General features: G+C 38.2%; 1 protein-coding gene across 1 annotated transcript in view; it reads right to left on the bottom strand.

The window, feature by feature from the left end:
* Nucleotides 1-2263: 2263 nt before the first annotated feature.
* dcc (DCC netrin 1 receptor) overlaps nt 2264-16914 on the bottom strand; it is a 279414-nt gene continuing 264763 nt past the window's right edge. The window contains exon 29 of the mRNA XM_029444368.1: nt 2264-9564. Coding sequence (XP_029300228.1) covers nt 9475-9564 — 90 coding nt within the window. The 3' untranslated portion in view covers nt 2264-9474. The remainder of the gene's footprint in view (nt 9565-16914) is intronic.

The raw sequence follows: 16914 nt of genomic DNA, 5'->3' as shown, positions 1-16914 counted from the left end.
GAATTATCGTATATAAATATTATATATAAGTTCTAGTTGCAGACACTCTTAAACTTCTTTTGCATTCCTCAGGGAGTGATAGAAAAATCTTGGAAGCCCTGACGGAATTATGTCACAGACACATTTCCCCTTTTTATCAGAAAGGTTGGCCTTTGGAAAAGCACATTTGATTTTGGACAGCGTGGGGAAGTGCGCAACATTGAAGTTCCGTAGTTGTGTCTCAAAGAGACGGAGCTTCAAACAGAATACTTTCATGTGCGCAGTAGGCTCTTGTTCAATGTTGAGATGACCAGTAAGATCAACTAAAAATGCCAGGTCTGCCAAACATGGAGGGTCACTCAGCTGTTGAGGGAAAAGATGAAGAACTCGGAGCTTAAATGTCGAATCAAAACAACAGTCTTCTAGTTAAATCGATATATTTATTAACGTTATAAGTCAAACATAGAAAAGACTCTCAGCTGAGGACACCAATCACATCACCGTTTCCACAGACTGAATGGCTAAGAAACCCCCAGGTTGCTGTCTCACGGCTCCGCTCAAGTGTGAACAAACAGTTGTAAAACATCGCATCTAACACATGGAGTAGCGTTGACCTTCTCCTCATTGGTAGCCGTTGCCGCCATCACGCTCCTCCGTCAGCAGAGTCAGGAAGTGATGGTTGTTAACCTGTTCTCTTAAAGGGGAAATGTTCCTATTGTGTTTACAGTCAATATTATGTTCGTAATACATACAGTATTGTGCTTTTAATACATACAGTGCAGAAAATGCATAATAGTGCAGAAATACATTCATAGTGCAGAAATACATATTGATTGAGGTAGACAAATACATATGATAGTCTTTCAAGTGTGGATTAATACAATCAGGAGTAATTTACTTCACACAGCTCATGAAGAGGTTGGTCCTTCTCTTTCAAAAACATGTTCATTTCTGATCGCAGAGAATAAAACCGCTGCAGCACGGAGCTGCGTCTCAGCCAGCGCACATCAGAACTGTGGAGTACGTCCCCGTATTCAGCATCGACATCAGACAGGAAAGCTTGAAATTCTCTGCGGTAAAGTCCTTGTGCCCGAATTATGTTGTGCCCTTTAGACTCCTAAAACCAAGCAGCTCTTCCGTAACGCAAAGGTTATCGTCAACTCCCCGCAAACAAAATGAACATCTGTGCGGTGTCTGTCTCATCTGTGCTCTCATCACATGCAATCGAGTAAAAATCAAAGGCACAAACTTTATCTGACACTTGATGTTTTAAGTTAGCTGACAAGTCAAAACTGTGTTTCTGTGTTAGAACTAAGAAGTACAATACATTCAAGCGCAAGTTTCTATCTGGGCCATATTCTATTATACTTTTAGAATTTGCTGCGGGCTGACACACGGGGCCATAGTTTGGACACCCCTGCTGTAGAGGCTGGTGCTAATACTAACAATAAAATGGTTACTGCATATTAGAGCAACATTTGGATTTTAAAATGGTAAGATGGTGACATTAATGGGGTATCTGATAATAATGAAGTAATAGAGGTTGATGTTTCAAAAATACAATCTACTTATAGTAGAATAGTTTGTGTGTAATAACCATAAATCAGGGCTGCAAAATGCTAAACTACCTGATTCTATTCAATTTCATTCTAATATTAGATTAAACCAAAAATCAAGATGTATAAAGATGACCTGGAATCACTTTCCAAGGATATAAGAGCTTTATCCACATTTCTTCAACGTTCTTTACTTGGCCTTTGTTTGTGACTCTATATGAATACCGGCTTTTATTAGAGAATCAATGGTAATTAGTGGAGATTTATCATATAATTACCTCCGCCAAGGAAGTAATGTGTTTGACCCAGTTTGTCTGTTTGTCTATCAGCAGGATTACGGAAAAACTACTTCCCTGATTTTCAGTGGCGCCGCCATTGGGTGGCCAGGGGGTCCCCCACCTCGCAACTCGCAAATGCATTATATGGGAGGCATCTGTGTGGTTGTTTTGAACTTGAGTAGGCTTGCTCCCAGTAAATGTTTTGTTCCTTACAATCAATGTACTCCTTCAAATAAATCTGTATATGTGTCTTTTGAAAGGACCGGCCAACTAGCCTTGAACAATGAATAGCCGAACACATACAGAACACATTAAAATGGGATTGTGGTGTAGCTGAAATGTTAACTGCACTGGTCTGTGCATGCATCTGGTTCCTTTGCTCTTCCTTGTCACGCAAATACTAAAAACACTGAGTAATAACACAAATACTAGTAAAACTGTGTGTTTTCTTTTGTATCAAAACTTTATTTATCAAACCAAAAAAAAATGCACCATTGAAATAACATTTCTATAAAAAAGGACCATGGGACTGTTCTACAGTGCATTACAAAACCAGCAATTGTATACAACATTGTGGATAGAAACTTCGCAGCATCATCATCATCATCATTATCATCATCATCATCATCATCATCATCATCATCCCTCTCACGAGAATTAATAAAATGTACACTCTTATATTGCAGTCACTAAGCTAATTTGGTTATAATGACTCGGGGATTGGACTTTTTTTTAAAGGGCGAAGTCAAACTGTATTTACTCAGAGAACTCCTTCTGTCAGCTCCTCTGTCAAACAATGATGTTCAGGAAATGGAATAATTGTCTGTGTGAGAAGAGATAAGGGCCGTTTTAATTTGGCCCCTTTCACCCCGATGAGATGAGGTCCAAATAATTTTTTACTTTTTTTCTACCCCCATTATTTCTTTCTCTCTTTAGAAAGCCGTCGGCCTGAAATTGTCACTGTTACTGCAGACTGAGTCCGTTTCACACCAAAATCAGGCCACTTTTAAAGTGAACACATCCCTGACCAAAATTCACGTGGTCTTTTTTGATCATGTAATTTGTCCCTTTTTGATCGTCAATGGTTCCCACACAGGAGTGACACACCCAAAGAAAGAAGTTAATGAAGTTGAGTTTCCCTTTGAAATGCCATAGCAAAGCCTCTCCAGTTTCCACCTTAACAGGTCTGGTTGGTGTTTCTGAGATTCACACAGCCACCACAGGACGAGTTCACAAGCCTGCACAGATTGGCCCATCCTGGTGTGTTTCTGCATGTTGCAATCTATTACCTACAAATCATCTTTTACTAACATGTTGACTAAAAGGTGGCTGTGACGAATATCTATCTTAAACAGGATTCTACAAAAGTGAACTACACTTGATCTGTTCAACTACTCGTGTGTTGAAAACATCACAGACCCCAGGAACATGTCTGTCATTATGTACAGGTTATAGTTAGAAATGATAACTGCATAGATGGTATCGATCTACATATTTTAGACTGAAAATAAACAAAATTGTGGTGACTGTGTGTCCTCAGAGTGACCCTGTTTGGTTAAATGTTTCATTAAGAAATGTAAATAATTTTTCTACAATATTATTAAAAAAAGTACGGAAACCGTTTAAGGCAACAAATGAAAAGGAAAAAACAAAACAAAAACTTCAGTCCTTTTTTATTTTGTTCTTTGCTAAACTAAATTTACAATTGCAGAAATATCACAAGGTTATAAATAATAATTTTAAAGAGCACTCGAAAAAAAGTAATAATACTAATTATATATTAAGTTTGGTTATAAAAAAAGTTACTACTACTCTAGTGGAACTGTACACTGTAAAAAAGCAGGGTTCTGTAATGTAGTTCTGCTGCAGCTACGCTTTTCTCCACAGTAAAATACACATGTAGAGGCAACAAGAAAAAAGAAGAAGAAACAAACGTGTGGCTGCTCGAGGCCAGACTGTGGAAGAGAAGCCTTTGTATCGACACGGAAACAAAGGGTTTGGTTCGTCATTCCCTGTGTTAAGTTTAACGGGGAAAAAATACACAATGTCTGTTGTGATCAAATAGATCTTCTAGTTTCCTTTTACTTTCCAGTATTAAAGGCCATTTTTTCTCCTCATGGATGAGTGGATCAAAATGAAAATGGATATTTTGTATTTTACTTGCACTGGATGATAAAGTTGACAGTTTAATAACTTAACATAATAATTTCCTCTTGGGAGGACGATCATTATGTCACTGTTCTGGGATCAGCTGAAGATGCATACTAGTATTTTTGGATGTATCAGTCCATTAACTTCAAATCACATACTTGTACTTTATAATTTCCCAATCATACCATCAATTTTCAGATTAAGTCACTTCCCTTCGAGCAGCCAGTGATTTCAGTCATTTCTATTAAAATGAACTGAGCTCATCTACCAGTCAACATCTGCATTATTCTTGTCAAGGTTATGTTGTGTGGTAATACGGTAGGTTCCAACTCATTTGATTTTCACACTAGAAATGAGTGGACATGAGTAGGAAATGCAATACAATAACGTAAGTTATAAGTCATATTTAATGAGTGTGATGAAAAGCAGGTCAAGAACAACGCGTCTGCTATGGGCTGGTCTTTGGTGCCGCAGGATTGGCTTGTGTTCAGGGGTTTAAATTCGAACAATAGAGGACGCAGATGAATGTTACATCGTGCCACTGTCTGGCAAATAAATTATAATGAAAAAGTATGCAAAAGTGTTCCCTCAGTGGCACAGACACAAACTGCTGCATGTCTACACAGAAACACATTCCTGCTTCTCCTGGCTTTAACTGAACAAGCAGAATCTGCTGCTAGTTATAGCTTGTGCAAGATCCATTTAATGTTACTATATTGGGTAATAATAAAAAAATATTGCAGGTATTGCTTGGTTTTTGAGAAAGAAAAATCACAGTTTTGTCAAACAAAAAAGACAAAAAAGACATCAAATGAATTAAGAATAAGTGAAAGAATCTCACTTAACCGACTCATTGTTGTCTGAATAAAAATAGATTTGTTAGGTTGAATCTGAGACTAAATGATTTATGAGGATGGATGTTTTGGTTTTGGTTTTCTTTATAGTGTGAGACTTATGGAGAGCCTGCGGACAGTTTGATGGACACACTGGCTGTTGTGGATCTGATTTGTAATAATTCAGGTCCAGGACAATCCATCCGTTTAGTCATCACTACATGGAGGATGTCTGATGTGCCTGTTTCCAGACAGCTGCTAGAATGCTGCATCTGTGCCACTGAAGTAAAATAACCCATCTTCTCTTAATTCTCTCTGTTTAAAAAGGACACAGTGCTTTTGGGGAAAAACCCTCAGCAGAGCAGAACGTCTCATCTGTTTCCTGTGTGTCGGCTGTGCTGGAGGAACAAATTAACATAACACAGAGCACATTTTAACATTTCACAAAGACTTCAAACAAAATCACTAAATACAGAAAAAGAAAGATAACGGTGAAAAGTAAAGGCACGTAAGATGTCCTATGTATCTCAACGGCAACAAAAACTGGCAAGAGTAAATGCATCATGATTAATAGCTTGTTAGTGGTATCCAGAGACTGTGAGCTGGTGTTTATGAGCGAGAAGGCCTTGTGTATTTTAATCAGATGTCTTGACGAATGACTACTAAGGTGAACAGTTAATTAAAATCTCCATTCAAATTATGAAAATGCTTAAAAGTAAAAACAATTAAATGCAGGGTAATGACATCTAATAACAATCTTGATTCAATTAAATGTGACCTCACTGTTTTAAAACGTGTTTAGACGTGCTAATACCTGCAAAGCCTTATTGTGTCATGGCAAAAGGCCCATGTAATGTAAACTGGACCAAACTGTCATGTTTTAGCTCACTAAACAAAACTGTTTATACTGCTGATCATTTTCTAAATCTCCCATCAGTTTTAAGATTCATTTCACATTTGAAACTAGAGTTTCTCATGAGGGAACCCGACATCCATACGCCCATACAAGCAGATAGAGAGTACAATAGGCTATTAGGCATATTGACACACAGACCTGAGACTCACCATAATCTAACAGGACCTTTTTCGACCAGATTAATAGAATTTGGATCCAGCCTGACTCAGGGCTCATTTACGAAGAACATAGTGGACTGTGGTTATGCAGGAAACTGTCCAATCTAAGATGTCAGGAGTTTCTTCAGACTCACAAACAGGGAGAGTTTAGGAAAGATTCCATGCTGTCAGCTGCACAACATGACCTTCAGTTCCTGTTGACAATGTTGGAATATATATTGCAGGAAGTGTCAGGTAATCTGATGATGAGACTGTAATTCCTGTCAACATTTTCCTACCCATTCCTCCCCCCTACAAAGCTATGATTTGCACCATTGAGTGTTTATGTACAGCTATACAATGCCTGGAGCCCGGCTTATTGAATTTAAAGTCTCCGCAGGTTTATTTTCATATAAATGAAATAAACAAATGGCTGGCGGGAAGCAAGAAATCAATCTATGAAGCGATGGATGATTTAGAAAATGATCAGTTACAGCCTACAATTATATTTAATGGGCTGAAAGGTGTACCAGTATGACCCTTTAACTCTGATAATTTCCTCTGCTTTCATCTTTCTTTCTCCTGTTGACACTGTAACAGGCCATTTAATTTTGAATTTACTGTTATAATCAGATTTTCTTTCTTTAAATCAAATTTCAGTCTGGCTGGCAGCGTCGCTTCATTCCATGTGTCTGCTGCTCTGCTTTCTGGAGGAGGAAAAGAAGTGCGACTTGAAAAAGTATGAAAGCACTGGGCTCAGACTGGATGTATCTCCCAGAACACGCTGATGAGTTTGATCCCCGCACTGCCCGCTTGCCTGCGTTCGTTCACCTTTCATCCCATGCTCGTTCTGTAGAGACGTTACCTTTCCATCCCCTCCATCCGCGAGACTTTTCCCCATAGTCGTAACAGCCCAGCGAGCGTGAGCTTGAATCATAATATTTGAAACAGCTTTATAATGAATTCTCGGCCTGATTCCTTCGTGTCCTAGCTCGCACATACAAACCACCTCTGAATATCAATTCACCTTCTCTGCCTCCGTCTCCCTCAGGCTTTTTCCTTTCATCACAGAAAGATAAAGGTCTGACAATTACAATATGGTGACTGGGGTTACACAGTCAAATATGGAGCATACTGATGGCATGTTTTTTTCCTCTCAGCTGATTAGTGAATCATTTTAAGCTGCTGTCTATCTGCATACTCCCAAAAAATATCAAAGCCCTTTCATTCTCACACTAATTCTGAAAATCTGATTGTTCTTTCCTGCTGTCAATACAAATCTAGTTGTTTTAAATAAGTAAAAGGCGGATGCTCTCTGAGGTCATCCTGAAACCATGACACTATAAGCTTTGTTCCTCATTCCACTTTTTAAAATATAACTAAAAACGGCGCAACAGATTCTCTCCATTCCAGTTAATCATTTCATTTTTAATAACATGTAACTTCTTTTGATGCATTCAAAGGCTATAGGTTATCAATTTTCATAGTGGCTCATGACCTCAAAAGTAGCTCTCTGTGGAAGTGTGTTTGATAAAACCTGATTTAAAAAACACAGGTCTGACAGGACAGCGAATGTAAAAATATACTTTGCGGAATATGCGTTATTTGTGTGTATGTTTTTCTTAATTATTTTCAGATTTTTTTGTATAAAACGGAACGCCCTGAAGTAAACTCAAAGTGAAGCTGGCGATTTAGCAATTTTCCCATATGGGCGATCAAGGTCGACAGAGGTACATGTGTGTTTTTCTTGTAAAAAATAAATATGAATTCATTCAAATAAACGGTAAAGATGACTCGTTATCACCATCATCTGCTGCCCACTACCATCTCTAATCTCAATAATAATACAAATGATAATAATTCCACTAAGAACTTGATTCTTGTAACACCTCCTTCACAATTAATTATTTTCTATTTCTTTGTTTTCTCAAGAAAACAGGGATAGCAGTCTTCTTATTTTTGTATGAATTCAATTTCTCTTTCTCACGACAACATTGTGTTTTGTCGGTGCTCCAAATATATATATTTTTATACTATAATCTTGCTTCAATGACTGTGCATGCAAAATGTTACTGTCTTTTATGAACACATACACAGGTGTTCCAAAAGCACACAGTCTTCAGTTAACTTCTTTCCATTTCGCAGACTGTGATCGTTCTATTATTATTATTATTATTATTATTATTATTATTATTATTATTATTATTATTATTATTATTATTATTATTAGTAGTAGTAGTAGTAGTAGTAGTAGTAGTAGTAGTATTCCAACCAGCAGGGGGCAACGTGATGCACTGAATGTGACATTCATACAGTGCAACGTGACAAATTGTGAACGAGGTGTTAAGACCAAATATGAACACATTTCTCAAAAGAACCAATCACTACGTATTATCCAAAGCCAAGCTTCATAAGTCCATGATGGGTGCTACCAATCCAAATCCAGATTTCTTATAACACTGCTTTAACACAGATCAGCTTACTGCTTTTCATTGACTTGGTTGGGACTTAGACAGCCTTGAACAAGGAACAAAAACAAAATACGTTACAATAAGTTTTCCAAGATGATAATTTGGCACAAGTTCTTGTAGGTAAAGATTTGAGTTTGTCTTAGTTAGGGAGAGTAAAGGCTTGGTCAAGAGCAACAACATACTGTGGGCCTATAGAGGTTTCTATACAGTCCTGTAAGAGTAGAGTCAGCTGGATCCCAATCAGGCGATCCAGACCGCTCTAGTAGCTTCTCACACTTGTTTCTATCCCTTTATTCCTTCTTTTAGACCTCAGAATCCAGAGGTGGAAGGGCTGCATGGGTTATGGGTGATGGTTGGTTCAGTGAAATCATACTGTTTTGATTGAGATAGGAAAAAGAGAGATATTGAGAAAAAAATGCAAAAAACTCCCGGAGAGGATCACCTTGACCTCAGACCCCGGTGACAAAAAGAACATTTTGGTGACACTTGGTGTGTGTTTTGTGTGTGTTTTCTAGTTCTTACTGTAGGTTCTGGTGGCATTTTCAAACCATATACTCATCCTGTAATTGCACACAGTTGGAATACCCAAACAAAAGACAAAAGGAATATTTTTAACAGCAATCATGAAAAATAAGTGAGGTACAGTCACAGTAACTGAGTTGTGTACAACTCAGCAGAAAAGGACGCTAATAAATACCAAAAAGAAGAGAAACAGGAGGGATTTTAGGACTTTGTCTTTTTTTTGTGAAAATCCCACCATCCTGCGTAATCAAGCCGAGGTGCTAGGCATTGGGTTTTTCTGGTTTTGTGTTTGAGGTTGAAGAGTCTAGAAGGGTTTCAGCTTGAACTCCTAAAAAAGCCCCTCTAACTTTGTCCTGTTTTTGGAGTTGATGCTGTGCTGCTGTAGTGTTTATCCTTTGTTTGATTCCCTTCCATCCTATCCCGGTCCCAAACAGTAGACACTAGCCAAGACCAGTACAAACCAAACAAACTCAACCCAGCACAGAAAGAGGTCCGATTCCACAGAGGCATCTTCAAACCCCGATTGACATGTTGCCACCCTAAACATATGGACAGCAGGTGACATCAAGGCTTGAAGACGGGTTCCACAGTGGTCCCTGGCTGGGGCTGGGCAGGGCAGCGGTATCAGAGGTTAGAAGGCGGAGCCGGTAATAGCATTGAGCTGCTTCATCAGCCCTTCTAGACTGGCCATCTGCTCCGAAAGGTCGTCCTGCTCGTAAATCTGAAAGTAAAAAAAAAGAAAAACATGTTACACAACTGTGAGCTCTATAATACCCTGCCTAATTATGTGTGTGGTAACTCTTTATACATAAACAACTCACAATAACAGCCTTCCTATCATTGCCAGAGAAAAACTTTCAGCTTAACACAGCAACAGACAGCCTTTAAGAAACGTCTCCTCTTTTTCTTAAACCCAGGCAAAAAATAAAAGTTTTTTTGTCTAGATAACATATTGTTTCAACTTCATTACAATGTTTCAGTGTGAAGCAGATCCTAACTATGCGCTGAAGTACAGTTATTTAAATACTGTTGAAACACTGGTTTTATTAAGAGCTGCTCCCTAAACCTTGCTAAAATGAAATCATAATTCAAACCCCATGTTGTCAGATCATCAGCATCAGCCTTTGGATTGTTTTGCGTCACAGAACTACACAAGAGAACAGCATTCCAAGCTATATATTCAAAAACCTGGTCTTAATTTGTAATGAGTGAACAACATGTAATGGAAATAGAGAAGAGGTATACACAAGGAGCGCAGCAAGATTTGTACACAATGTGCTTGCTGCACCGATGCTCTTAACTCCAGCGGTGAATGTTACTGTAGTGGGAATGGCTGAACTAACATCTGGTACCACTACCATGTTGTCTCGTGTCACTGCCCAGTGGACGCTCTGATGTTTTTACATCCCAGATGACAATCAAAGGAACTAAAACGAATATCTGAGTATTGGAGGCACCGACCCACACAGTGTCGACTTAGACAATTCTGATTCACACAGCCTACATGTGTAACCTGGATGTTTCTCGCTTTCACCTTTGAATCAATTTAGCATTGGTTTAACCGAGACATCCCGATGTCTTTTGTCATGTTAATCACTTCATCAGTGCCTACTGTCATCCCCGTGACACTTACAGTTTACTCTCATTACATAGTTCCTGCCATGTTAGAGTAACGAATAAGGAACATCATCATTCTGTATTGTGTAGTCCATCTGGAGTTAATCACAAACGACTTAATTAACGTTGTTCCTGATTAGTTCTTAGTAACTACTCACATATGTGTGCTGTATAGATAAGTGTTATCCTTTCTCATGCATTCACTATCTCATCCATTCATTTAAAATACAGATCTCTGCAAATACCTAAACCATCACAATGAACGTCATGTCTGTTTTTTTTTCTGTCAGAGTTCAGGTATTGTTGCCTGGTAGTGCAGTATAGACTTTTCAATCCACACTTATAACTGAAAGGTGACTTTATGTTGACTGTGATGGATTATCTATCAGCAACAAGTTTCAGGTCTTTGCATATGGAACTCACGTGAAACTAATGGAAACAGACTTCATCAAGTATAAACCGATGATAATATCCATGTTAACAGACTGAAAGCCTCTGAGTGGACCTCATCAAACATGTTGGAGTTGTTGCTGTCATTGGTCTGCCTGTGTGTCACAGAGCAGGACACACTGAAAGTGTAACGGCTCTACGTAATCCTGCAGACACTCTGCAGTCTGTGGAATGGTATGTAACTGCCTCCATCTCTGTGTATGTGTGTGTGACAGTGAAACACACATCTCTCACATACACACTTTCTCAGTGTGTTATATTGAGCGTGGCCTTCATGCAGAGTTTGTCTTTGCAGTTGGAAAAATAAATTCAATATTCTCCTCTGCACGCTGTAGAAAACCGATAAAGGCTCAGCGGAAATATTTCTCACACTTTAATTGAAAGGTTTGTGTCAATGCACAAAACCTTCTCCATGTACTTGTACTGTGTAAGCACTGCATACAGTACATGTACGAGTCCTTTATTATACTGCACTAATCCTGTATCACTACAGAAATCCAGTGAAAAAGTCACTGATATTATTTATTTTCTTTGTGTTTGATTATCTGGGTGTGCACATTAAACAACCTGACAACTGTGCATAATTTCATCAAAATTAAAGTTGTATAATTTGTACAATGCTATTCGAAACATAACATTTTAAAGGCGGGAGCTGGAGAATATTATTTCATTAATCAAGTATCCTAATAGTTACAGTTTTCTTTTTTATTTATTTGAATAATTGATCGATAATAATTTCAGAACTACTGTGTTTAAAAAAATATTGAATTTACTACTTGAGAAATGGAGATTAATCCCACATATCCTGATGATATGTCGTATTTTGGTAAACAGATTAGTAAATTATTTTTTAATTTGTGATGAAATTATTATTGATTAGTCAATCCACAGATTATTTCTAGCCAACAATTTTGATGATTGAACAATTGTTACAGTAATTTAATCACATATTGTGAAAATGTGCTGCTTTTCTTTCTTTTACAACGTGGTTTTGGATTGTTGGACAAAAGTCTTGGATTCTGAGAAACTAGTCTTTCTGACTAAACAGTATATGAAAGATAATGATACTAACTATTTGTTGCAGCTCTTGTTGAAAGAGTGTTGCTGTTTTGTTCCAAAAATAGAGATTCAATCTTTTGACCTATTGATAAGTTAAGATCAAATATTATATTTGGTAAAAAATGCTTTGAAAAGTTGTATTGTATTCATGGTCATTTATATTTATGACGGCCTCCTATTATCATGAAATTTAGCATATGTACCGTATGTCTTCCAGCGAGGCCTGAACCTGCTGATCCAGATTTGAAAGTATAGACATCAGTCTGATCCAGTTAAAGCTTTTAACCTGACCAGAGAGAGTCATGTTGGATCAGCTTTCGACTGCTTTCTGCCTCAGGACAACTTAACCTCCAGTCATTTATAGATTTTTATATCGGCCCCATTTAGAACACAAGGGGGGGGGGGGGGGGGCAATCAGGACGCAGTAACAGCTAACATTCTGAATCCACCAGCAGCAGCCAGTTTACCAGATAACAACTAACAGAATGTAAGGTGATATTTCACAGTCGAGTTGAAACTAAATACATCACACATTTAAAAACTTTATCGGATAGTGTTTTTTATATAGTTTTTTTTTTTTTTTACTCAGACAGACCAAATTAGCCAAAATATTCCGTGGAACTTCAATAATCACGTTTTAATATTGTATTTTCTTGACGCTGTCATACCAAATTTGGTTGATATCCAAGGTTATTTCATAATTCTCTTTGTTTCTACTATTTTCCTTTGTCTATTGTCAATTGTCTATTGTACTACTTTGTTCTCTATACACTTTGGAAATGCCAATATTCTTTAATCTACAGTTGTACAATTTAGTTTGAAAAGCTCCAGTTTGGCTTTTCAACAGCTAACATAAATCTCTGTCTGTGGAGATTCACATAAGAAGAAAAAAAACGAACATAACTTGTGCGGTTGTCCTTTATCTGTGTAATACACACAGAGTGTGACCGTTTGACCTTCCTCTTTCGCTCTGAATGAGGCCATAAAAGCTCATCTCGCAGCCCCACACTGCCAGGTATTTTCCATCTTCCGTGGACAAAAGGGATTCTTTAAAACTCATAACAGTGTATAAAAACCCAGTGACCTCCTGATCTCATTTGTTGACCTGTAACAGCAGAGTTTAACTGAGTCAGTAAATGCTTCATCAATGGGATAAAACAGCTATCGATGCTCGGTGTTTCTCTGTGATATCCTGTTATCTCTGTCGGCCTGCTGACCTGGATTCATGCTCCTCTATAATCCGTCAGAAATTCATCCCATCACAGCAAAGCGAGAAGAGCACATGTGAACTCTGATTCACACTCACACAGATAAATCACAACAACTGTGTTTACATGTCTCAAGGTTTTCTGTCCACATATTCCAAATGCTTTCTTAAAATGATCCACCACTGAAACGACAAAATGATAAACTACAACTGAGGGCAGAAAGTTAGACACAGACGTGGTCTTATTCTACTGTATAGAGGCTCGTCAGCAGGCTTTCTGCTGCTCGAGCGAAGGAACAAAATACAGAAGAACTTGTTAATGGGGGAACCTGGTTCTGAATCAGAACATCAGCTGCACCGTAAGTTATTTATTTGTAAGTCTTTAAGTGGAAATGTAGACCTACGCATCACTAAATTAAAATTGGTTGCACTACAGAAACTGATTCTTACGTGATACATTGTTGTTAAATATTTACACTTGCTCACTGCCATAACAGAAGCTAACTGAATTAGCTAACTGACAATGTTAGCTAATACCTGACCCGAGAGAGCTTAAAGGAGGTAATATGAAATATGGTCAAAGTATTTGACCTCAGACTTGATCAAAAATTTTTTCTGAATGATTCATGATGTGATTTTAAATTAGGCCTACATTTCATAACATTAACACATAATGTCTACAAACATTACAATATATTATGCTAATAAGCTCAAGCTAAGTGACTTTCCAGCAGGCCACATCATGTAGTTTCTCATTCTAAACTGCATGAATACTACTAACTCTGAAACACATATCTGTCCATGTATGCTATATGCCATAAATACATAAATAAATTAGTTAATTAATACATATATTCATAGAGGATTGGAAGTTAAGTTTAATATTTTGCTAGGCCCCCTAAAGCTGTAGTACTTCTGTTACAGCTTGTGATGCACAGTGACTTTCTGTTTTCATAGCCTGCTGCTTTTGATTGCACAGTGCTACATAGTTTTCCTTGCAACTGACATTACTAAAGTTTTAATGGTGAAACCGTATCTAGTAAATCACAAGCTTGGTACTAAAAACTTACTGCAGCAAGGACTTTACACACAACTTAGTGATGAACTTACAAAAAGCTGCTGAAATCCAATCACTGTGTATTTAGATTGATCAGATTGGCACAGAGAAAATATGTTCTTTGTATTATACAGTTAAAAACAAAAGCTAACTGCATGGGATTGTTTAACCTATAAAGGTTTGCCAAGGTCTTGTGGATATCAAGAGAAAGACCAACCAGGCCCTCCTCCTTGTACCTGTCCAACAAGTGAATGCCTTCACATCACCAGCAAGGATGAATGAGTGATGGTTGATGAATGGCTATTGTTTTCTATTCAGTTGGAACTTTGGTCTGTATTAAAATGTCTCTTTTCTTCCCCAGGGAGACATTATTTCTTTGTTATTTTAAACATTGCTGCTGCTCTATAAACATTATTTAAAAAATATATTAAATTAAATTAAATTAAATTAAATTATATTATATTATTTTAAATTAAATATGATTTATATTTTAAAAAAAGTATAAATAAATGTTCATTCTTAATTTATTTATTTTCTTGCACAGAAAAAAATTACAGGATCAAAAATTGCCTTTAATGCAATGTCAACATTAACAATTTGGCTAATAACTGGGGAAAGGGCCTGGCATATGTGCTGCTTTGCTGGGCTGCTGGCAGGTGAAGGTCAGGTGACAGGTTAAGGTGGGAAAGACTGCATGTTGTAAATGACAGGATGGAGGGCTTAAGTGGCTGAAGGGAGGGAGGGACAATATTAGCTAACCTGTTCAATGACAAAACAGTACAACATTTTTAAATGTACTTTCTCAAGTTCTGATTTCAATCTGCAGAAGTAAATGTTGACTCAGTAACATAAATAAAGATCCACTATTGTAATGAAGAGACTGAGCTACTAACTAATACATCTACCACTAATTAATATAATAATAATACTTAGCAGCATATAGATCAGATCAAAGCATCAAGAGGCTTTGAGTGCCACCTTGAAGAGTTCATACTAACTAAGAACTTCAGTGACCTTCACGGCGTCAGAAACTTTGAGTGACATCTGAGTGACGCCGTCAGTGTCTATTATGTGTATATCAAAGCCTAAAAAAAGAGTATTCTTCCATCCCAGTAACAAGAAATGAATACAAAAAAAGACACAAACAATTCTATTAATATTCAATATGTTTTATATTATTGTCAACAAATCCCATGTTTAAACCCAAACCAAACAAAGTATTTGTATCAAATCCCTCTGTGCCATAGAGCTCCATGTCCAAAAACACACCAATGAGTCCCACTGCTGCACTGGCTGACAGGTTCCTTCATTACCATGAATACACACTGTAGTTTATTTTGACTCAATCCTAGATCCACCATATTTCTGCCAGAAATACTTCCCACTTTCTCCAATTTGACTACATTTTAGCCATGTCACTCTCTAATAAAAGCACTATTGTGTATACTTATATTACTCACTCACACTGTGTGTTATAATCTATTAATAAGCTATGTGTGTATGTGTGTGTGTGTGTGTGTGTGTGTGTGTGTGTGTGTGTGTGTGTGTGTGTGTGTGTGTGTGTATGTGTGTGTCTGTGTGTGTGTGTCTGTGAGTGTGCGTGTGCATGTGTGGTTGCGTGCCTGTGTGGGTATGTGTGTGATAGGCCAGGAGGCTGATGGGAAAAGACTAGATCAATTACAGAGATAGAACAGCAGATGAAGAGAAAGACCTGTTGACCTATAACCCCTCTCCTCCTCTCCCTCTCTCTCCCCCTCCCTCTCTCTGCTCTCTATAATTTTTTTTGCTCCCCTCCTCCTCATGTCTCATCGCCTCTTATCTTCTGTATCTCTCTCCCGTCCCCCTTACTCTCCTCTCCTCTACCCTCCCATACCCGTCTTCTTTTCTCTCTCCTCCCCTTGTCTCATCTTCCTCCTCCTTATCCTGTTGTCAAGGCTGCCCTATCATCATGTCCTCCTTCCTTCCACATCCTCCTCTTCTCATCTCGTCTCATTTCTTTCCTGCTCTTTCCCTCCGTCCTTCTTCCCTCCCTCTCTTCCTGTTGCTACTGCTCTTCTATCCTTTCTTTCCTTCTTCCTCACTTATACCTCTCCTCTCCTTGTTTTGTCTCCTCCTGCACTTCCTTCTCTTCTTGTTTCTTCTCCTTTTCCCCTATTTCATCCTCTCATTTCTTCCTCTGTCTTCTCTTCTCGTTGCCATGGCAACGCCTCGTACTGTCCTATTGTCATTGAGTCACATATGAATATTTAACAAGTCCCAACGTCCGGCGTCCCTCTACATCATCTTCTGTCGTTTATCTCTCTGCTTGTCATTCTCTGGCTCCCCCTCCTCCATCTCCTCTCTCCTTTGCTTCTCTCTTCTCAATCTCCTCTATTTTTCCTAATTTTCCTCTGCACCTCTCCTTCCTCACGCCATTATTTTCTTTTTTCCTCACTCCTCCCCGTTTCCCTTCCTCCTTCCTCATTTGTTTCTCCTCCTCATAGATCTCTCCTTCTTGTGTCCTACTTCCATTTCTCCTCTTCCTCTCCTTATCTTATTTTCCTCCACCTTCTTCCCTTTTTCCTTTCTTCTATCTTTCCTCTTCTTCCCTATATCCTTCCTCTAGACCCTTCCTCTTTTCCCTCCTTTCCCTCCCTTGTATCCCTTCTTCCATACCCATACTCTCATCACCCCCATTCCTT

Source organism: Cottoperca gobio, chromosome 12 (genome assembly GCF_900634415.1).
Source record: "Cottoperca gobio chromosome 12, fCotGob3.1, whole genome shotgun sequence".
Taxonomy (NCBI): Eukaryota; Metazoa; Chordata; class Actinopteri; order Perciformes; family Bovichtidae; genus Cottoperca; species Cottoperca gobio.
The sequence above is the reverse complement of the archived record's forward strand: the minus strand, read 5'-3'. Positions and strand labels throughout refer to the sequence as shown.